We start from the raw sequence: 24,601 nt of genomic DNA, 5'->3' as shown, positions 1-24,601 counted from the left end.
AGTGTCCTCTCCTTCAGACCCTGGGAACCATCAGGAATACCGTCTGATACTTGAGTCCCATTGACTTGTATTGGTATCGGGTATCGGTATCGGATTGGATCCGATACTTTGCCGGTATCGGCCGATACTTTCCGATACCGATACTTTCAAGTATCGGACGGTATCGCTCAACACTAGTTAGCACCTGTTCACACCTAGTCTATGTTTGGATGTGATGGTTAGTTTTTTGAAATTTATTAACATTTCAAGGGCAAGCAGTCTGTAAATATAGCCATTTAGTATTGTGGCCTGAGGGTTTGTGACAGCGTATTTATGCTTGCATTCTAAAGACTGGGGTAGGGACAACTGAACGCACCGCTGTGACAAGGATGTGGACGTGGTTGCTGACGGTGGTTGTAAGTGTGCTATGTCAGGGGCAGGGTGGGAGTGATCTTCACCTACATCATGGACAGTGAATTGGCGTGCACATAGAACAGGGGAAGAGGTAGTGGTATCATCCACAGAGACTGCATTTGGACCATGGCGTTTGGCCAAAGTAGGGTGCTTTGCTTGCATGTACCTGTGCATGCTGGTTGTAATCAGGCTGGTAATTGTGCTGCCCGTGCTGATGCTGGCATGGCAGACATTGCAAATGGCCTTTTTGGGGTTAACTGGACTGTCTTTAAAAAAAAGGCCAGACTTGGTAACACCTAACCCTTGGCTTGGCAACTTCAGTCGTGTTGATACTCTGGGGAACATTTGCCCACCTTGTGTCTCTGGCCAACCCACTGCCTCTTTCTGCATGTTGTGGTGCTGAGTATCCCTCCCCCCTGTGTGCTTCTGTCCTCGCTCTGCATGTAATCATCTCGTTAGGTCAGTGACTTCATCGTCCACATCTCATTTTTCACTTCTGCACTCTGGTCCTACTTCTGACTTGCAGAGATAACAACACTACTTGTTTGCAATTTTGTCTCATCATCCACCTATTGCGACAGTAATTGCATTTTCCCTCCATCGCCTTATTGTGAGTGTAGCAGCTTCAATATTTGGGCATTGCTATATGCGATCTCCTCATGTCCCACTTGAAACGTGCAGGGCGAGAGGCAATAATCTATAAATGAAAATGAGAACGGCTTTTTGGAGTGTCCAGGAGTGGGATCATTTGTCTCCGGGAACTCGGCATGGTGGGAGGAAGGAGGATCAGGGTGCGGATTATGTAGTCCAGAATCACGGCTACTGAGACTGGAAGACAGGGTAGTGCTGGCAAAGTAACTGGAAGCATTATCTGCTATCCATCCAACAACCTTTTCGCACTGGTCTGGCATCAGGAGTGGTGGGATAGGAAGCTAGATCGACATGATGTGTGTTTGTTGTTTTCCCAGGGCAGGCACAGTTTCACCTTGCCCACGGCCTCAGTCTCTGCACTTTCCATCAGCATCAGGTCCACTTGCCATCCCTTATCACATGCCTTGCCTTTTTTAAATTAAGTATATATCCCTGTTGAGAAAACGTTACAGTATTACGATGGAAGGAAAATGTTCTCACTTCAGATAGATTTATTAGACTGCAGTATAATTACAGTGATGCTATTTTTAACCAAAGAAGTTTTTTTTGTGTTTAGAAGCCCAACTGGAGCTCTGCTTTGGTCACCATCATACTGTATATGAGGTGTTGGGGGTGGCATTATACTATTTGGGGGTTTTGTGTATAAGAGGCTGTGGAGAACATCATATTGTATGGGTGATTGTAGTGAGCATTATGCTGTTTATAGAGAGTTGTAGGGGACATTATACTGTGTATAGGTAGCTGTGGGGACATTATACTGTATGGGGGGCCAGAGGTAACCATAATGACTACATATTATGAAAAACTGAATATACTGTATGAGTAACTGTGGGGGACATTATACTGTGTATAATGGCTGTGGAGAATATCAAACTTTATGTGGGTTTGTGGGGGGCATTATACTGTATGAGGGCTTTGTGGGTTATCATTTTATGGAGAGAGGGCTGTGGGTAATATTTTACTACATATAAGGGGCTGTGGGGGAAATCATATATGGAGGGCTGTGAGGAACAACATACTGTTTATAGAGGGCTCTGGTGGACATACAATATAGGGGGGACTCTGATAGCTGTCATCCTGAATAAGGAGGACTGTGGTGTACATTATATGGGGGGGGCTCTAGTGGACATTATACTGTGTATGGGGAGGCTGAGGTCGACATCATACTATTTATGAGGGGTTGTGATGGACACCATACTGTATGTGGGCTGAGGTAACCATCATACTATGTGGGAAAGCAGTGTGAGGAGGTCGCACAGTTTGGAAAAGCCAGCCTACAGCTTAGTGTCAGCATGAGGATATAGTGTGAAGACGGGGCACGGTATGGATATGAAGAAGGGGTAGCGTGAAATACAGACACAGTATGGAGAGGGTTTAGTATTGCAGTTCGATAGTGTGGTGATATACAGGTCCTTCTCAAAAAATTAGCATATAGTGTTAAATTTCATTATTTACCATAATGTAATGATTACAATTAAACTTTCATATATTATAGATTCATTATCCACCAACTGAAATTTGTCAGGTCTTTTATTGTTTTAATACTGATGATTTTGGCATACAACTCCTGATAACCCAAAAAACCTGTCTCAATAAATTAGCATATCAAGAAAAGGTTCTCTAAACGACCTATTACCCTAATCTTCTGAATCAACTAATTAACTCTAAACACATGCAAAAGATACCTGAGGCTTTTAAAAACTCCCTGCCTGGTTCATTACTCAAAACCCTCATCATGGGTAAGACTAGCGACCTGACAGATGTCAAGAAGGCCATCATTGACACCCTCAAGCAAGAGGGTAAGACCCAGAAAGAAATTTCTCAACAAATAGGCTGTTCCCAGAGTGCTGTATCAAGGCACCTCAATGGTAAGTCTGTTGGAAGGCAAAAATGTGGCAGAAAACGCTGTACAACGAGAAGAGGTGACCGGACCCTGAGGAAGATTGTGGAGAAGGACCGATTCCAGACCTTGGGGAACCTGAGGAAGCAGTGGACTGAGTCTGGTGTGGAAACATCCAGAGCCACCGTGCACAGGCGTGTGCAGGAAATGGGCTACAGGTGCCGCATTCCCCAGGTAAAGCCACTTTTGAACCATAAACAGCGGCAGAAGCGCCTGACCTGGGCTACAGAGAAGCAGCACTGGACTGTTGCTAAGTGGTCCCAAGTACTTTTTTCTGATGAAAGCAAATTTTGCATGTCATTCGGAAATCAAGGTGCCAGAGTCTGGAGGAAGACTGGGGAGAAGGAAATGCCAAAATGCCTGAAGTCCAGTGTCAAGTACCCACAGTCAGTGATGGTGTGGGGTGCCATGTCAGCTGCTGGTGTTGGTCCACTGTGTTTCATCAAGGGCAGGGTCAATGCAGCTAGCTATCAGGAGATTTTGGAGCACTTCATGCTTCCATCGGCTGAAATGCTTTATGGAGATGAAGATTTCATTTTTCAGCACGACCTGGCACCTGCTCACAGTGCCAAAACCACTGGTAAATGGTTTACTGACCATGGTATTACTGTGCTCAATTGGCCAGCCAACTCTCCTGACCTGAACCCCATAGAGAATCTGTGGGATATTGTGAAGAGAAAGTTGAGAGACGCAAGACCCAACACTCTGGATGAGCTTAAGGCCGCTATTGAAGCATCCTGGGCCTCCATAACATCTCAGCAGTGTCACAGGCTGATTGCCTCCATGCCACGCCGCATTGAAGCAGTCATTTCTGCCAAAGGATTCCCGACCAAGTATTGAGTGCATAACTGAACATTATTATTTGATGTTTTTTTTGTTTGGTATTAAAAAACACTTTTATTTGATTGGTCGGGTGAAATATGCTAATTTATTGAGACAGGTTTTTTGGCTTATCAGGAGTTGTATGCCAAAATCATCAGTATTAAAACAATAAAAGACCTGACAAATTTCAGTTGGTGGATAATGAATCTATAATATATGAAAGTTTAATTGTAATCATTACATTATAGTAAATAATGAAATTTAACACTATATGCTAATTTTTTGATAAGGACCTGTAGAGAGCGAAAGGAAAAACAGTGGAGGGGGGACAGCTATGGTATAGGCCATGGTTCATAAAGTCGGATGTTGTGGCAGTTATAGCTCAAAAGAGCAGGCAGTGTGGCAGTTATAGCTGATAAGGGTGGACAGTGTGGAAGGTATAGCTCATAAAGGAAGACAGTGTGGTGGTTATAACATATACATACACGATGTGTCAGCACACTGCAACTAATGAATGCAAGAACTCCAAACATTAAAAACGTAAAGATACTTAATCAGCGTTTTTTGATCAAAGAGCGCAAAAGCCATCTAACTTAGGTGGCCTATTAATATGGATGGTCCCTAGTCACTAAATGTCTTACCGCTCTGTGTCTTATGAGTCGACCTCTATAACATAAATTTCCAGCGATATGCAACCTTTTTATTTAGTGAACCCAACATGCCAATTTTTATTATCTTTACCAAGGGTTGTTGCTCACAGCTCGATATCACTGGAATTGCATGGCAGATTTTTTAAAAAAGAAGGAAGAATACTCAAGTGAGCAGCAGGAATAAAGTAAGAGCAAAAACTGTCCACCTTTAATCTGTGAAAAGTTTTCGATCCCGCTGCATCCAAGGAAGAACACTTCCACAATGCTACAGTATATAAGTTATTGTATGCTCTACACATGGGCAAATATATTGAAATGTAATTTAATTGTATGCAAATTTTACAAAAATCCATCATGTTGAATAGTAGAGAGACTGCAAAACGATCAAAAGAAAAAAAAAAATACATCACTGCTCACCTCTCCGGCCTTCCCCGATGCTACTTACCCACTGTCCAGTGCTCTGTTGCACGACATCTCTGGTCCGGTGTTTAATCTAGGCTGGGGGTTCCAGTTGTGAGCAGGTCCTGGGATTAGCTGTCCACACTCACCGCTTATTTTCGGTCAAAAGTCTCTGTCTAGAATGAACAGAAGACTGGACTCCAGGATTTGGACAGACTTCAGAGCATGATAAGGGACATTTCATTTCCAATTTTATTGGATCCTCTACATCTCTAGTATGCACCATATATTTCTTGTTCATTCTCACAGATGCTTTTAAAATCATAGCTCTTGGTGCCCCTATCCAAATTTGATGGCACATGGAAGTACTGTGCAGTGAAGGTTCATACAATAAAATAGAAAGGGGCCCATTCATCAGTTTTTGCCAGAATTACCATGTAAAACTGTTGAAAATGTCACAAAAAAATTCTCGCAACAGGAACACAATAGCCGGTGTCAGGAGCGCAGAAGGAAAACACAGACACCAGTTAGGGTAAAACCACAATGCGTTTCAATGGTGTGCAGCATCTTTTTCAGGGGGATATGAATATCCACCTGAAGAAGACGGCGCACGCCGTTGAAACGCGTTGTGGTTTTACCCTAACTGGTGTCTGTTTTTCCTTCTGCGCTCCTGAGACCGGCTATTCTGTTCCTGTTGCAAGTTTTTCTCCCCAGTTGTGGGGTACCTGGCTGGAGCTGCGGGGACCTGCGCACTTATTTCCTCCTCATTGGGACGGCCGCTAGCGTTCCTTCTACAAACTGCCATTTGTTGTTCTACAAAAAAATTCTCAACATTTTGACATTTTTGTGCAAGTCTTTCCCAGGTCAGCCAGCTTTTAGAAAAGTGAGCGGAGCTAACCTAGGTGAATGCGTATACCTGACCCCGGCAACCAAATTCAAAATCACTTATGCCACAAGAGTGGAGCAAATTGTGACAGTGCTAGTCTCCTCCTTCCATGCTCCAAATTTGTCATGACTACTGTAGAAAATTACAGTATTAATGAACTGGGGCTAATTTGTATGTAATAACATACGGTAGTTTGAAGCAGATACTATATAGAACAATATCATATATCTGTAAGACCAGTTTATATAATAATAATACATTTTTATTTATATGGCGCCAACATATTCCGCAGCGCTTTACAACTTATAGAGGGGACTTGTACAGACAATAGACATTACAGCATAACAGAATTCACAGTTCAAAACAGATACCAGGAGGAATGAGGGCCCTGCTCGCAAGCTTACAAACTATGAGGAAAAGGGGAGACACGAGAGGTGGATGGTAACAATTGCTTTAGTTATTTGGACCAGCCATAGTGTAAGGCTCGGGTGTTCATGTAAAGCTGCATGAACCAGTTAACTGCCTAAGTATGTAGCAGTACAGACACAGAGTGCTATTAACTGCATAAAGTGTATGAGAACACGATGCAAGGAACCTGATTATGTGTTTTTGTTTTTTTTTCTATTTTTAATAGGCAACACAGGGATAGTTAGGCTAATGCATTGAGGCGGTATGCCAGTCTGAACAAATGCGTTTTTAGGGCACGCTTAAAACTGTGGGGATTGGGGATTAATCGTATTAACCTAGGTAGTGCATTCCAAAGAATCGGCGCAGCACGTGTAAAGTCTTGGAGACGGGAGTGGGAGGTTCTGATTATTGAGGATGCTAACCGGAGGTCATTAGTGGAGCGGAGGGCACGGGTAGGGTGGTAGACTGAGACCAGAGAGGAGATGTAGGGTGGTGCTGAGCCATGGAGTGCTTTGTGGATGAGGGTAGTAGTTTTGTACTGGATTCTGGAGTGGATGGGTAGCCAGTGTAATGACTGGCACAAGGTAGAGGCATCGGTGTAACGGTTGGTGAGGAATATGATCCTGGCAGCAGCATTCAGGACAGATTGGAGCGGGGAGAGTTTGGTAAGAGGGAGGCCGATTAGTAGAGAGTTACAATAGTCCAGACGGGAATGAATAAGAGAAACAGTAAGAGTTTTTGCAGAGTCGAAAGTAAGAAAAGGGCGAATTCTAGAAATGTTTTTGAGATGCAAATAAGAAGAGCGAGCCAGTGATCGAATGTGGGGGGTGAATGAAAGCTCGGAATCAAGGATGACCCCAAGGCAGCGGGCACATTGCTTTGGAGTAATGGTGGAACCACACACGGAGATGGCAATGTCAGGCAAAGGTAGGTTAGTAGAGGGAGAGAACACGAGGAGTTCAGTTTTTGACAGGTTCAGTTTCAGATAGAGGGAGGACATGATGTTAGAGACAGCGGTAAGACAATCACTGGTGTTTTCTAAGAAGGTCGGAGTGAAAGCAGGAGAAGAGGTGTATAATTGGGTGTCGTCAGCATAGAGATGGTACTGGAAACCAAATCTACTGATTGTTTGTCCAATAGGGGCAGTATACAAAGAGAAGAGGAGGGGGCCTAGGACTGATCCTTGAGGAACCCCAACAGTAAGGGGAAGGTGAGAGGAGGAGGAACCAGCAAAACATACAGTGAAGGATCGGTCAGAGAGATAGGAGGAGAACCAAGAGAGAACGGTGTCCTTGATGCCGATGGAGCGGAGCATAGTGAGGAGGAGCTGATGATCCACAGTGTCGAATGCTGCGGAAAGATCCAATAGAATTAGCATGGAGTAGTGACCATTAGATTTAGCTGTTAGTAGGTCATTAGAGACTTTAGTGAGGGCAGTTTCAGTAGAGTGTAAAGAGCGGAAGCCAGATTGAAGAGGGTCAAGAAGAGAGTTATCTGAGAGATAGCGGGTAAGACGGGAGTGGACCAGGCGTTCCAGGAGTTTAGAGATGAAGGGAAGATTAGAGACAGGTCTATAATTAGCGGCACAGTTTTGGTCGAGGGAGGGTTTTTTAAGTAATGGATGTATGATGGCATGCTTAAATGAGGAGGGAAAAATACTGGAAGTGAGGGAAAGGTTGAATATTTTTGTTATGTGAGAGGTGACAGCCGGGGAAAGGGACTGAAGGAGATGTGACGGACTGGGGTCACTGGTGCAAGTGGTCGGGCGAGAAGATGCAAGAAGCCTGCTTACTTCTTCTTCAGTAACTGGTTCAAAGTCAGAGAGTGAACTAGATGCAGTGGGGGAGGGGGGACAGTGCCTGGTATGAAGAGATTGGGAGATGATTTCCTGGCGAATGTGGTCAATTTTTTCTTTGAAGTAATTGGCCAGATCTTCAGCGCGGAGATCTGTGGTTGGGGCCTGCTCTCTTGGGTTGAGTAGGGACTGGAAAGTGTCGAAGAGACGTTTAGGGTTATTGGACAGTGAGGTGATGAGGGTGTTGAAATAGGTTTGTTTGGAGAGGTGAAGGGCAGAGTTGTATGTTTTTAGCATGAACTTATAATGGATGAAATCTTCGGGTAGATTAGATTTTCTCCACAGACGTTCGGCGCACCTGGAGCACCGCTGCAGGAAACGTGTTTGCAGCGTGTGCCACGGTTGTCGCCGTCTGTGTCGAGTTGCTCTATGTATAGGAGGAGCAGCTTCATCCAGGGCACTTTGCAGGGTTTCATTGTAATGGTTCAGAGCAGAACCAGGACATGAGATGGAGGAGATTGGGGCCAATGAGGACTGCAAGTTCTTCATAAGTTTCTGGGTGTTAATGGCCTGTATGTTTCTATAAGTGTGGAAAGTGGGGGTGACCTGAGCGGGATGGCAGTTCTTGATAGAGAATGAAAGAAGGTTGTGGTCAGAGAGCGGGAGAGGGGAGTTTGTGAAATCATCCACTGAGCAAAGCCGGGAGAAGACCAAGTCAAGGGAGTTTCCATCTTCATGCGTTGGAGAGTTAGTATGCTGCGAGAGGCCGAAAGAGGAGGTTAGAGATAAAAGGTGAGAAGCAGACGGGGAAAGGGGAGAAGCAATGGGGATGTTGAAATCACCCATGATAAGGGTGGGAATGTCACAGGAGAGAAAGTGTGGAAGCCAGGTGGCAAAGTGATCCAGGAACTGATGAGAGGGGCCAGGAGGACAATACACCACCGCCACTCGCATTGAGAAGGGGACGTAGAGTCTGACAGCATGGACCTCAAAGGAAGGGAATACAAGTGAGGGTACTTGGGGGATAACTTGGAAGGTACATTTGGATGAAAGGAGCAGCCCAACGCCTCCACCTGCTCTGTTGTCTGATCTTGGGGTATGAGAAAAGTGTAGTCCACCATAGGAGAGAGCAGCAGCAGCGGTTGTGTCTGACTGCTGGATCCAGGTTTCAGTAAGAGCCAGGAGATTAAGAGCCTTAGAAAGGAAGTAATCATGGGTGAAGGAGAGTTTATTACACACAGAGCGAGAATTCCAAAGGGCACAATTGAAAGAGACAGAAGGCATGCATGGAATATTAATAAGGTTAGAGGGGTTTCTGGGTGTAGCAGTTGGGAGGTTTGACTGGCTATAACATGGGGGGCCGGGGTTTGGAGAGATGTCTCCAGCAACTAGGAGAAGGAGGATAGAAAGAGTGAGCAGATGGTTAAGTGATTTGTGAGAGCGTCTCTTGTGTTGGATGGTGGGACTGAATGGATCTGCGCTGTTAAGCAAAGTGAACAGAGCATGAGTGCTATACATAGGAGAGGCAAGGACAGAGGGGCCGATGTGGATGGAGTTTAAAGAGTTTATGCAAGGGCGGTGAGTGAATGCAGCAGCCAGGATATAGATTGTACAGATACATATGGTGTGTATTTGTTCTGTTTCAAGAGAATAGGGAATAGATTTAGATTGTCTTACCTGTCTCCTGCCCTGTCTAACTGCCATGTTATAACTGCGTCATACTTAGAAAAAAATGTACACGAATAATAGTGCACGAATGCACCCCTGCATGAATGCATCCCCAAGTTATGTCCACATTTATAGATGGCTAGCTCTTAGATCTCACTTTTTTTTGTTTGTTTTTTTTTGTTTTTGGAAAAGGGTGTTTCTCCCCCTCTTGTTACCAATCAATCTAACTCAATTGAGACAGCAGGACACAATAAATGTAGCGATCAGATAAACAAATGTCCAGGTCTGCATGGATCATAAACCCCTTTGAAAAAGTTATATGATCTCTCTACATAGGGACAAGCAAAAGTGAGTTAAATATCTATAAACACAGACAAATGCATAATAACATGACTAACATATATAGCTATATGCAGGATTCAATGCCGAAGATAGAATGAATCAGATACCATCCAAGCAGCTTGCTGTCAGGGAATGGAGCAATAGACATGCAGGATATTTCAGTTCAGGGAATGAATGATATGTTTACCATCCAAGCCGCTTGCTGTCAGGGAATGGAGCAATAGACATGCAGGATATTTCAGTTCAGGGAATGAATCAGGGCCGGACTGGGACTAAAATTCAGCCCTGGCATTTGAAGTTACACAGGCCCACTTGTCACATGGTGACTGTATAATATCTTTGTACACTTGTAGGCAGGGCCGGTTTTAGGCAAAGTGGGGCCCTAGGCAAAGTTTAAAATGGGGCCCCAAAAGCTAACATATTCCACATCACACAGAAGCCTTTCTGTTGTATTTACGTGCGATGAGTTCAGGCCGCTAAATGAGTTTGATCGACAATACGGAAGTTGTTCAACGCTTGTTTCCCGGCCTCTTTCCACCAGCTGAGGAATAATGATGGGACAGAACGATCACTAATAGATCACTAACAGATCACCATACAGTATCATGTTTTCAGCAGCACATCTACAGTTTACACTGGCAATGTGCTGCTGACAACAAGGCTTTTTGTTCCAGCAAAAACAATCTGAATATGCAGCATTTTACTTGTTTAGTAAAATACACCCCATAGTCCTCCATATATTATAATGTGCTCCATAGTCCTCCATATAGTATAATACACTACCTATAGTCCTCCATATATTAAAATACACTGCTCAGTCCTCAACATAGTATAATACACTCCTCATAGTCCTCCATATAGTATAATGCACCGCCACAGTCATCCATGTAGTACAATTCACTTCCCATAGTATAATGCACCCCATAGTTCATATAGTATAACGTATTCCCCATAGTCCTCGATACAGTATCATGCAGCCCACATATAGTATAATGCAGCCACCCCAGAGTATAATACACCAACCACAGAGTATAATGCAGCCACCCCAGAGTATAATGCAGCCACCCCAGAGTATGTAACCCCCATAGAATATAATACAGCTCACCTCCCCATAATATATAATGTAGCCCCCCATAGAATATAATGCAGCCCCCCATAGTATAGAATATAATATACTCCTCATAGTATATAGCAAAGCCCGCATATTATATAGCACAAACTGCATAGTATACAGCACAGCCTGCATACTATAGCACAGCCCGTGTAGTAGATAACACAGCCCACAGAGCAGTATTCAGCACAGACCACACAGTTGTATACAGCACACTAGTATACAGCACAGCCCACGTAGAAGTATACAGCACAGTCCACACAGTAGTATACAGCACAGCCCACAGAGTAATATATACAGCACAGCCCACAGAGTACTATATACAGCACAGCCCACAGAGAACTATATACAGCACAGCCCACAGAGAACTATATACAGCACAGCCCACAGAGAACTATATACAGCACAGCCCACAGAGAACTATATACAGCACAGCCCACAGAGTACTATATACAGCACAGCCCACAGAGTACTATATATAGCACAGCCCACAGAGCAATATATACAGCACAGCCCACAGAGTACTATATACAGCACAGCCCACAGAGTACTATATACAGCACAGCCCACAGAGTACTATATACAGCACAGCCCAGAGAGTACTACATACAGCACAGCCCACAGTGTACTATATATAGCACATAGCACACAGTAGTATACAGCACAGAGCACAGCCCACAGAGAACTATATACAGCCCACAGTAGTATACAGCACAGAGCACAGCCACAGAGAACTATATACAGCCCACAGTGGTATACAGCACAGAGCACAGCCCACAGAGAACTATATACAGCCCACAGTAGTATACAGCACAGAGCACAGCCCACAGAGAACTATATACAGCCCACAGTGGTATACAGCACAGAGCACAGTCCACAGAGAACTATATACAGCCCACAGTAGTATACAGCACAGAGCACAGCCCACAGAGAACTATATACAGCCCACAGTAGTATACAGCACAGAGCACAGCCCACAGAGAACTATATACAGCCCACAGTAGTATACAGCAGAGCACAGCCCACAGAGAACTATATACAGCCCACAGTAGTATACAGCACAGAGCACAGCCACAGAGTACTATATATAGCACAGTAGTATACAGCACAGAGCACAGCCATAGAGAACTATATACAGCCCACAGTAGTATACAGCACAGAGCACAGCCCACAGAGAACTATATACAGCCCACAGTAGTATACAGCACAGAGCACAGCCCCAGAGTACTATATATAGCACAGTAGTATACAGCACAGAGCACAGCCCACAGAGAACTATATACAGCCCACAGTAGTATACAGCACAGAGCACAGCCACAGAGTACTATATATAGCACAGTAGTATACAGCACAGAGCACAGCCACAGAGTACTATATATAGCACAGTAGTATACAGCACAGAGCACAGCCACAGAGTACTATATATAGCACAGTAGTATACAGCACAGAGCACAGCCACAGAGTACTATATACAGCCCACAGTAGTATACAGCACAGAGCACAGCCACAGAGTACTATATATAGCACAGTAGTATACAGCACAGAGCACAGCCACAGAGTACTATATATAGCACAGTAGTATACAGCACAGAGCACAGCCACAGAGTACTATATATAGCACAGTAGTATACAGCACAGAGCACAGCCCACATCTCTTCTCTTCCTCCACCCCCTCCCCTCACCTCCTCCGAGAATGGCCCCACAGTCCAGAAAAAAAAAAAAAACTCTCCTCACCTCTCCTCTTGCCAGCGTTGCTTCCGCCTTCCTGCTCCTGTCTCTGTCTCAGCAGCGTGCAGTCTGCCCGGGACACAGCAGGTGCGCGATGATATGACGTCATCGCGCACCCGCAGTGTCAGAGGCAGAGCGGGGAATGATGGGAGAGGAGCGTCTGTAGACGCTCTCTCCTCCATCATTGAATTCAACTGTACCGGCGTCTATACGCCGGTATAGTTGAATGCGACGGCGGGGGCGGGGGGAGGCGGATCGAGCGGTCCACTACTGGCACCGGCCCTTCTGGCATTTGCCAGAAGTGCCCGATGGCCAGTCCGGCCCTGAGCACAGCCCACAGAGTACTATATACATCACAGCCCACAGAGAACTATATACAGCACAGCCCACAGAGAACTATATACAGCACAGCCCACAGAGAACTATATACAGCACAGCCCACAGAGTACTATATACAGCACAGCCCACAGAGAACTATATACAGCACAGCCCACAGAGTACTATATACAGCACAGCCCACAGAGTACTATATACAGCACAGCCCACAGAGTACTATATACAGCACAGCCCACAGAGTACTATATACAGCACAGCCCACAGAGTACTATATACAGCACAGCCCACAGAGCAATATATACAGCACAGCCCACAGAGTACTATATACAGCACAGCCCACAGAGTACTATATACAGCACAGCCCACAGAGTACTATATACAGCACAGCCCACAGAGTACTATATACAGCACAGCCCACAGAGTACTATATACAGCACAGCCCACAGTACTATATATAGCACAGCCCACAGAGCAATATATACAGCACAGCCCACAGAGTACTATATATAGCACAGCCCACAGAGTACTATATACAGCACAGCCCACAGAGTACTACATACAGCACAGCCCACAGTGTACTATATATAGCACATAGTAGTATACAGCACAGAACACAGCCCACAGAGAACTATATACAGCCCACAGTAGTATACAGCACAGAGCACAGCCCACAGAGAACTATATACAGCCCACAGTGGTATACAGCACAGAGCACAGCCCACAGAGAACTATATACAGCCCACAGTGGTATACAGCACAGAGCACAGCCCACAGAGAACTATATACAGCCCACAGTGGTATACAGCACAGAGCACAGCCCACAGAGAACTATATACAGCCCACAGTGGTATACAGCACAGAGCACAGCCCACAGAGAACTATATACAGCCCACAGTAGTATACAGCACAGAGCACAGCCCACAGAGAACTATATACAGCCCACAGTGGTATACAGCACAGAGCACAGCCCACAGAGAACTATATACAGCCCACAGTAGTATACAGCACAGAGCACAGCCACAGAGTACTATATATAGCACAGTAGTATACAGCACAGAGCACAGCCACAGAGAACTATATACAGCCCACAGTAGTATACAGCACAGAGCACAGCCCACAGAGAACTATATACAGCCCACAGTAGTATACAGCACAGAGCACAGCCACAGAGTACTATATATAGCCCACAGTAGTATACAGCACAGAGCACAGCCCACAGAGAACTATATACAGCCCACAGTGGTATACAGCACAGAGCACAGCCCACAGAGAACTATATACAGCCCACAGTGGTATACAGCACAGAGCACAGCCCACAGAGAACTATATACAGCCCACAGTAGTATACAGCACAGAGCACAGCCCACAGAGAACTATATACAGCCCACAGTAGTATACAGCACAGAGCACAGCCCACAGAGAACTATATACAGCCCACAGTAGTACACAGCACAGAGCACAGCCCACAGAGAAGTATATACAGCCCACAGTAGTATACAGCACAGAGCACAGCCCACAGAGAACTATATACAGCCCACAGTGGTATACAGCACAGCCCACAGAGAACTATATACAGCCCACAGTAGTATACAGCACAGAGCACAGCCACAGAGTACTATATATAGCACAGTAGTATACAGCACAGAGCACAGCCCACAGAGAACTATATACAGCCCACAGTAGTATCCAGCACAGAGCACAGCCCACAGAGAACTATATACAGCCCACAGTAGTATACAGCACAGAGCAGAGCCACAGAGTACTATATATAGCACAGTAGTATACAGCACAGAGCACAGCCACAGAGTACTATATATAGCACAGTAGTATACAGCACAGAGCACAGCCCACATCTCTTCTCTTCCTCCACCCCCTCCCCTCACCTCCTCCGAGAATGGCCCCACAGTTGAATGCGACGGCGGGGGCGGGAGGAGGCGGATTGAGCGGCCCACTACTGGCACCGGCCCTTCTGGCATTTGCCAGAAGTGCCCGATGGCCAGTCCGGCCCTGGAATGAATGATATGTTTACCATCCAAGCCGCTTGCTGTCAGGGAATGGAGCAATAGACATGCAGGATATTTCAGTTCAGGGAATGAATGATATGTTTACCATCCAAGCCGCTTGCTGTCAGGGAATGGAGCAATAGACATGCAGGATATTTCAGTTCAGGGAATGAATGATATGTTTACCTGTATTGAAGAGAAGAGAGATGCTTGTTATATTCTGCCATGTTATAACTGCGTCATACTTAGAAAAAAATATACTTTGAAAAAAAAGTACACGAATAATAGTGCACGAATGCACCCCTGCATGAATGCATCCCCAAGTTATGTCCACATTTATAGATGGCTAGCTCTTAGGCTACGTTCACATTTGCGGTCAGCGCCGCAGCGTCGGGCGCCGCAGCGGCGCCGCATGCGTCATGCGCCCCTATATTTAACATGGGGGCGCATGGACATGAGTTGTGCTGCGTTTTGCGCCGCATGGCCGCAAGCGTTGGACGCAAGAAACGCATCAAGTTGCATTTTTTTTGCGTCCAACTTTCGGCCAAAAACGACGCATGCGGCGCAAAACGCAGCGTTTTAGCGTGCGTTTTGCCGCGTTTTTGTTTGCGTTGTGCGCTGCGGCGCCGACGCTGCGGCGCACAACGCAAATGTGAACGTAGCCTTAGATCTCACTTTTTTTTTTGTTTTGTTTTTGGAAAAGGGTGTTTCTCCCCCTCTTGTTACCAATCAATCTAACTCAATTGAGACAGCAGGACACAATTAATGTAGTGATCAGATAAACAAATGTCCAGGTCTGCATGGATCATAAACCCCTTTGAAAAAGTTATATGATCTCTCTACATAGGGACAAGCAAAAGTGAGTTAAATATCTATAAACACAGACAAATGCATAATAACATGACTAACATATATAGCTATATGCAGGATTCAATGCCGAAGATAGAATGAATCAGATACCATCCAAGCCGCTTGCTGTCAGGGAATGGAGCAATAGACATGCAGGATATTTCAGTTCAGGGAATGAATGATATGTTTACCATCCAAGCCGCTTGCTGTCAGGGAATGGAGCAATAGACATGCAGGATATTTCAGTTCAGGGAATGAATGATATGTTTACCTGTATTGAAGAGAAGAGAGATGCTTGTTATATTCTGCCATGTTATAACTGCGTCATACTTAGAAAAAAATATACTTTGAAAAAAAAGTACACGAATAATAGTGCACGAATGCACCCCTGCATGAATGCATCCCCAAGTTATGTCCACATTTATAGATGGCTAGCTCTTAGGCTACGTTCACATTTGCGGTCAGCGCCGCAGCGTCGGGCGCCGCAGCGGCGCCGCATGCGTCATGCGCCCCTATATTTAACATGGGGGCGCATGGACATGCGTTGTGCTGCGTTTTGCGCCGCATAGCCGCAAGCGTTGGACGCAAGAAACGCATCAAGTTGCATTTTTTTTGCGTCCAACTTTCGGCCAAAAACGACGCATGCGGCGCAAAACGCAGCGTTTTAGCGTGCGTTTTGCCGCGTTTTTGTTTGCGTTGTGCGCTGCGGCGCCGACGCTGCGGCGCACAACGCAAATGTGAACGTAGCCTTAGATCTCACTTTTTTTTTTGTTTTGTTTTTGGAAAAGGGTGTTTCTCCCCCTCTTGTTACCAATCAATCTAACTCAATTGAGACAGCAGGACACAATTAATGTAGTGATCAGATAAACAAATGTCCAGGTCTGCATGGATCATAAACCCCTTTGAAAAAGTTATATGATCTCTCTACATAGGGACAAGCAAAAGTGAGTTAAATATCTATAAACACAGACAAATGCATAATAACATGACTAACATATATAGCTATATGCAGGATTCAATGCCGAAGATAGAATGAATCAGATACCATCCAAGCCGCTTGCTGTCAGGGAATGGAGCAATAGACATGCAGGATATTTCAGTTCAGGGAATGAATGATATGTTTACCATCCAAGCCGCTTGCTGTCAGGGAATGGAGCAATAGACATGCAGGATATTTCAGTTCAGGGAATGAATGATATGTTTACCATCCAAGCCGCTTGCTGTCAGGGAATGGAGCAATAGACATGCAGGATATTTCAGTTCAGGGAATGAATGATATGTTTACCATCCAAGCCGCTTGCTGTCAGGGAATGGAGCAATAGACATGCAGGATATTTCAGTTCAGGGAATGAATGATATGTTTACCATCCAAGCCGCTTGCTGTCAGGGAATGGAGCAATAGACATGCAGGATATTTCAGTTCAGGGAATGAATGATATGTTTACCATCCAAGCCGCTTGCTGTCAGGGAATGGAGCAATAGACATGCAGGATATTTCAGTTCAGGGAATGAATGATATGTTTACCATCCAAGCTGCTTGCTGTCAGGGAATGGAGCAATAGACATGCAGGATATTTCAGTTCAGGGAATGAATGATATGTTTACCATCCAAGCCGCTTGCTGTCAGGGAATGGAGCAATAGACATGCAGGATATTTCAGTTCAGGGAATGAATGATATGTTTACCTGTATTGAAGAGAAGAGAGATGCTTGTTATATTCTGCCATGTTATAACTGCGTCATACTTAGAAAAAAATATACTTTGAAAAAAAAGTACACGAATAATAGTGCACGAATGCACCCCAGTTTGACAAATTTGCACTCATACTATACATACACATATAAGCATATAGAATGTTGCTACTTTCATATCACAGTATTATAGTACCGAAAGTATTTTTCATTAATATTTAGCTAAAATCAGTAGTGCAGCCAAAACACCAAAAGTATTTTTTTCCACTATGCTTTTTTTTGCAATATTTTTGTGCAGTTGTTTTGGTCTTTTTCTCCAGACTCTTTGAAATATTGTAAAAACTGTACAAAAAATTACCTTATGGCTAGGATGTCATGATGAGTACCTGGTGACTCTTTGATGTTGCAAATTTTCCACAGGATTTCTTTATTAATTATCTAAATTAGGTTGTGTTTTAGAGTTTGTTTTGTCATGCATTTTTATCCTGATTTTTTAGCTATGGTTTTTGTCTCCTTTTTTATGTCATGTTTTAAATATAACTGCTTTGGTTTGCATACTTTCTATTACTTAGCGATGAAACTTTATTGATAAAGTCGTGTGTGAAATACTTGCATTTTTTATGAATTCATGCTGTATAAACACACTGAAAATGCATTTTTTTATCTGTAGATTCTCCTTACCTCATTTTAGTCGATGGTGTAATGCATATTCGCTGCAAGAGAAATTGATTATGAAATCGCACTGCAGGTCAGTTTATGATTGGGTCACCTTGTCGCGGTGGGATGACTTTTACACTTTTTTTTAAATCAAAAGCCGTGTTTACTAAGTATCCTAGGTTATTTTCATGCACTATTACTATTTGCTTCCTTACTGTACAGTATATTCCTATTACGTTTCTATCTTAGGTATTTTCAGTTTACACAGTGCAAAAAAAAGTACAGTGAGCATGAGATTTTTTAGAAGTACTAGATACTACCAGGAAACCACCACCAGGGACTGACATTGCTTTTCAGAATAGGAGGACACCTATTGGTTGTGATTAATAGTGAATATTGTTTTCTTACTTCCTCTTAGGCTCGCTGCAGTGCAGCCGTAAGGTGTCACCCTATGACGAGTGGATAAGGCAAAGTACAAGGGTTACAGCCTAATGCAGAACACAGAGGTAGAGAACCGTGACATTGTCTCAGTAGAAATTTCAGGTGGAACATGGCGTGGAGACTCTTCTTGTGCTTGTTAGCTTTAACTGCAGGTGAGTGATACTTGATATCTTCTCAGAAATGGCATCGCTTGCTTTTGAGTCACGGCTATATACAGCTATATATATATATATTATATATATATATATATATATATATATATATATATATATATATCTATCTTTTGAAGTATATAAACATTCAATTTTACTTTTTTACAGGTGCAGTATCTGCTCAGGTGTCAGTAAATGGATCTCTAGGAGGATCTGTGGATTTTATTCTGTATATAACAATACCTGACAATCGTGAAATAATATGGAGAACTGATGGAGGCGCAATCTTCATTGCAAGAATAGTTAATAACGAGTCACCAACTTACAATGCATCCTACAAGAGTAGAACACAACTGTTTCCAAATGGGACCCTGAGACTGGAGAAACTCACTGACGCTGACAAGAGATTATATATATTGACAGTAACTAACCAGGTTGATTTCACATTTCAAATTGAGAACTATCAGCTCGGAGTATTCCGTAAGTAACAACATATCCTGCCTCTTTTCCACACAGCATTCTATAAGAAATACAATGTAGTCAATTCAGATAAAGGCTTGTTTAACACAAGAACATTTCATCCGTTATTTACTTATTTATCCTGAAATGTTTTAACAATCAGTATCAAAACAAGAAAAGGAGCAATGAAACTGCATACTTTCATACATTTGACTGCATATTTTCAAACTAAAAATAATTTTTGTAATTAGATTTCATTAAGACATTTTGCACCATTTATCTTCTATAGCCTCTGGGTTGCTGCCTACAGAATGGGTTAAGGCTACGTTCACATTAGCGGCGCCCGCCGCAGCGGCGGGCGCCGCAGCGGCGCCGCATGCATCATGCGCCCCTATATTTAACATGGGGGCGCATGGACATGCGGTGCACTTGCTTTTTGCGCCGCATGCGTCCCTGCGGCGCCCGCGTCGGGTCGCGGAGGACGCAGCAAGTTGCATTTTTGCTGCGTCCAAAATCAATGAAAAAAAGGACGCATGCGGCGCAAAAAGCTGCGTTGTGCATGTGTTCACATTTGCGCTGTGCGTTGCGGCGGCGACGCTGCGGCGCACACCGCAAATGTGAACGTAGCCTAACTGAGAGTCATTTAGTGAGGTCATTCTAACTCAAGAGTCTTTTTCTGAGCTCCTCTATTCTGATTTATGACCTCACAGGGGTAGAAGAGTAAGGGGGTCATTTGTACTTCTAGAGTTGAGTTATCGCACTGCAAAGGGTCCGTATATTGTCTGTGCACATGGACCTCTTCTATCTGTGTCCGCCAGTGGATTAACTACTTAATGACCAGACCTGTTTGATCGCCAAGTAGTACAGTAGGCATGTTTTTCTTTTTTGCTCTCAAAGAGCCGTAACTTTTATTTTTATTGTCAATGTAGCTTTTTGAGGGCTTGCGAGATGAGTTGTATTGTTATTGAAACGCTTTTGGAGTAGTTATTATTTTTGTAGAGGGTGATAGATGAAAAAAAATAAAAGCTGCAAATATATTAAATATTTTTTATGCTACAATTTTATTAAATATATGTTTTCTTGGCATTTATGTTACCCAATAAGTTATGTTTTCATATATGGTTGTTAGTATTGTCAAAACAGGTATCCAGATGCAAAATTGACAAAATTGTGCAAAATATACCCAATTCTATAATATATCAGAAGTCTATATACTGTACTTTATGTATTTAGATTTTTTTTCCATTTCAAAGCATATACTGTATAGTAATGTAAAAAAGGAGTAATCTGCTCACCTGTCCGGGTGCACAGCAAATACTCCGGTAATAGCAACAGTCCAGACGATAGTCAGCACTCACTTCTTCTTAAAAGAATTGCTTTTTTGATCCAGTAGTATAAAAGGCCCAAAAATCATTGAACCCAACAGCACAAAAAGTAAAAAGTCAGCAACAAAAATATCTGTTTCATGTTTCAGACCTACAAGGGGGCGAACACTGACAGCTTGAGGCCACTATGCAAAAAATGTCTCTGAGTTCCCCCCTTTTTATGGCAACAAATATATATATATATATATATATATATATATATATATATATATATATATATATATATATATATATAGCCACACATACATATCTATCTTACATATTCTCCTTTATTATGTATATTGCCATCCTTTATTACACAATGCCCTTGTTAGGAAAAATAACATGATTACTTTATGCAAGGGACAACACTGTACACAACAGCAGAGAAAGCTATATAATAAGGGAAGGCACCATATATAACTAGAGAGGGTGGTACGTAATAAGGGACAGTGTTATACACAATTAAAGAGGAAACTATGTACCTAAGGGCGCTATACATAATAAGTGAGTACACTATATACTAAGGGATTGTGCTATACATAATAAGTGAGTAAACTATACTAGGGGACTGTGCTATACATAATAAGTGAGTACACTATATACTAAGGGACCGTGCTATACATAATTAGCGAATACACTATAATAAGGGACTGTACTATGCATAATAAGTGAGTACACTACATACTAAGGAACTGTGCTATACATAATAAGTTAATGCACTATATACTAGGGGACTATACTATGCATAATAAGTGAGTACACTACACACTAAGTGACTGTGCTATACATAATAAGTTAATGCACTATACACTAAGGGACTGTGCTATACATAATAAGTGAGTACACTATATACTAAGGGACTGTGCTACACATAATAAGGCAAGATTCCTGTATCCGTGTGCAGTGTCGGTGTGCTGCACGCCTTTACAGACACATTGAGCATGTCTTATTCTGATCCTTAAAATTGGATCAGAACAGGACATTCTGTGACCCTCACAGATCTCATTCTCCAATCCTTGAAAATCACTGATGTGTGAGTGGATCTAGAAAACTGTACAAATTCGTGTGTCGTCTGATAAAAAAGTCTGCAGCTCACGGACATTTTACATTTACATTTTAAATGTGAGAATGCAGCCTAAGGGATTTTACAGATAACATTATCACTCCAAGTCAATCAATGCAGATACAGAATAATATCTACAGTTAGGTCCATATATATTTGGGCAGAGACAACATTTTTATAATTTTGGTTATAGACATTACCACAATGAATTTTAAACAAAACAATTCTGATGCAGTTGAAGTTCAGACTTTCAGCTTTCATTTGAGAGTATCCACATTAAAATTGGATGAAGGGTTTAGGAGTTTCAGCTCCTTAACATGTGGCACCCTGTTTTTAAAGGGACCAAAAGTAATTGGACAATTGACTCCAAGGCTATTTCATGGACAGGTGTGGGCAATCCCTTCGTTATGTCATTCTCAATTAAGCAGATAAAAGGCCTGGAGTTGATTTGAGGTGTAGTGCTTGCATTTGGAAGGTTTTGCTGTGAAGTAAACATGCGGTCAAAGGAGCTCTCCATGCAGGTAAAACAAGCCATCCTTCAACAGAAAAAAAACCATCCGAGAAATTGCTACAATATTAGGAGTGGCAAAATCTACAGTTTGGTACATCCTGAGAAAGAAAGAAAGCACTAGTGAACTCATCAATGCAAATGTCTATAACCAAAATTAGAAAAAATTGTCTCTGTCCAAATATATATGGACCTAACTGTATATCCAGGCACTTACCTCTGACATCTCTACTGATTAGAGTTGTTTTTTGCTCTTTCTTCTCCATCTGGTCAGACCCTCATGTCGACATCTCCCGGCCATGACTCATCTTGTCACGATGATTGTCGCAGCCCTGAAAATAATAAGGTCGAATATATAGTATTCATTTATGTGTCTCGCCCGCACTGCACTACAGATATATATGCCACCATTAATACACTGTTAGCTATGCAACAATCAAAATATAAAGTGATAAGCAGCACTGTGCCCCCATTAACTATAATCTCTGCTGCCCAATAATATAAATTATTCAGTCTGTGACTCTCCCCAATTACCTGTAAGGCTATGTGCACATGGAAAATATGCAAGGTTTTACAGTGCAAGCAAGGTGAATGAGATCCCTGAAATCTCAATTTTTCCTTGCAGATTAAGATCTGCATAATGTCAATTCTTGCAGTGTATTTCACCCATACTAACAAGTGAGGGGAAATATGCAACAAAAGCATGGCAAAAATGTGGAAAAAAATAAATGTATTTTACTCAGTGTTCTTTCTGCCAACACATTAGGATATGCAACAGAATTTTCTCCTGCAAATCCTGAACCTGTGCACATAGCCTTAGCCCCTGTCTTCTGTTCCTTCATTCATTATTAGTCCTTGATAGCATCATAAAGAATTTGGGGGTGGGAGAAGATGCTATCAAGTACTGAGCATCCTCCGCCAGCTCCCAATTCATTACAAGACCTTGACAGCATCTTCTCCCACCTTTCAATTCATATAAAGGCAACTTACTGCCTTCTCCACTAGAGATGAGCGAATATATTCGTTGCTTGGGTATTCCCGAGCACGCTCGGGTGGTCTCTGAGTATTTTGTTAGTGTTCGGAGATTTAGTTCTCATCGCCACAGCGAAATGATTTACAGCTACTAGCCAGCCTGAGTATATGTGGGAGTTGCCTGGTTGCTAGGGAATCCCCACATGTATTCAAGCCGTCTATTAGCTTTAAATCATTCAGCTGTGGCGATGAAAACTAAATCTCCGAGCACGTACAAATACTCGGAGACCACCCGAGCATGCTCGGGAAAACCCGAGCATCAAGTATACTCGCTCATCACTAATCTCCACCACTCCCCAATAAATTTTAAGTCTCTAATAGTGTCATAATTAATTGTAAGATGGGAGAGGACGTTATCTAGGGCTTAGCACCTTCCTCCACCACACAAATAATTTTACATCCATATCTAACGTCCCCCTCCTGCTGTTCATAAGTCCATTATAAGCCCCCTTACTCCCATCCCAATTCCCCACCCACCTCATTGTCCTTTCCCCATCCCCTTCATTGTCATCTCCCCCACATCCATCATTATCTTATCCCCCACATTCATTATTGTACTCTTCCGCCACCATTGTCATTTTACCCACCCCCATCATTGTCTCCTCTTCCACCTCATCATTCTTCTAGCCCACCAACTTCATTGGCCTCTTCACCACCTCATCATTGTTTTCCCCACCACGCCTATGTCCTCTCCACCGCACTATCATTTTTTTCCCCTACCACACATGTGTCATCTCCACCAGCCCCATCATTCTTCTCCCCACCACACCCCAGTGTCCTCTCCACCACCCCATCATTGTTCTCACCCACCCCACCTGTGTCCTCTCCACCAGCCCCATCATTGTTCCCCCTACCCTCCTCATTGTTCTCCCCATCCTCATCATTGTTCCCCCACACCACACCTGTCCTCTTCCCCACCACACCTCAGTGTCCTCTCCATAAGCCCCATCATTGTTATCGCTCACCCTCATCATTGTTCTCACTCACCACACCTGTCCTCTCCTCATCACACATCAGTATCCTCTCCACCAGCCCTATCAATGTCCTCCCCCACCCTCATCATTATTCTCTCCCACCTTTATCATTGTTCTCCCTTATCCTCTTCATTGTTCTCCCCCACCACACCTCAGTGACCTCTCCAAGAGCTCCATTATTGTTCTTCCCACCCTCATCATTGTTGACCCCCTCTTCCCACCCTCATCATTGTTGACCCCCACTCTTCATTGTTATCTCCACCACACCTGTCCTCTCCACCACCACACCTTGATGTCATCTCCCCCATTACACCTT

At 43.4% G+C, this 24,601-nt stretch overlaps 1 protein-coding gene across 4 annotated transcripts in view; it reads left to right on the top strand.

Annotated features, from left to right (window-relative positions):
- Window positions 1-18,687: 18,687 nt before the first annotated feature.
- LOC143770337 (cell adhesion molecule CEACAM2-like) overlaps window positions 18,688-24,601 on the top strand; it is a 43,817-nt gene continuing 37,903 nt past the window's right edge. For 3 of the 4 annotated variants that reach the window (XR_013214606.1, XM_077259865.1, XM_077259864.1), the window contains exons 1-2: window positions 18,706-18,882; window positions 19,051-19,362. Coding sequence is in view for 2 of the 4 variants with exons in the window: in XM_077259865.1 (XP_077115980.1) it covers window positions 18,840-18,882; window positions 19,051-19,362 (355 nt within the window). In the remaining 2 variants the exon portion in view is untranslated. Of the gene's footprint in view, window positions 18,883-19,050; window positions 19,363-24,601 lie in introns of all 4 variants that reach the window. The other variant, XR_013214605.1, reaches the window with a different exon arrangement.

The sequence above is a fragment of the Ranitomeya variabilis genome, chromosome 4, assembly GCF_051348905.1.
Source record: "Ranitomeya variabilis isolate aRanVar5 chromosome 4, aRanVar5.hap1, whole genome shotgun sequence".
NCBI lineage: Eukaryota > Metazoa > Chordata > Amphibia > Anura > Dendrobatidae > Ranitomeya > Ranitomeya variabilis.
The sequence above is the reverse complement of the archived record's forward strand: the minus strand, read 5'-3'. Positions and strand labels throughout refer to the sequence as shown.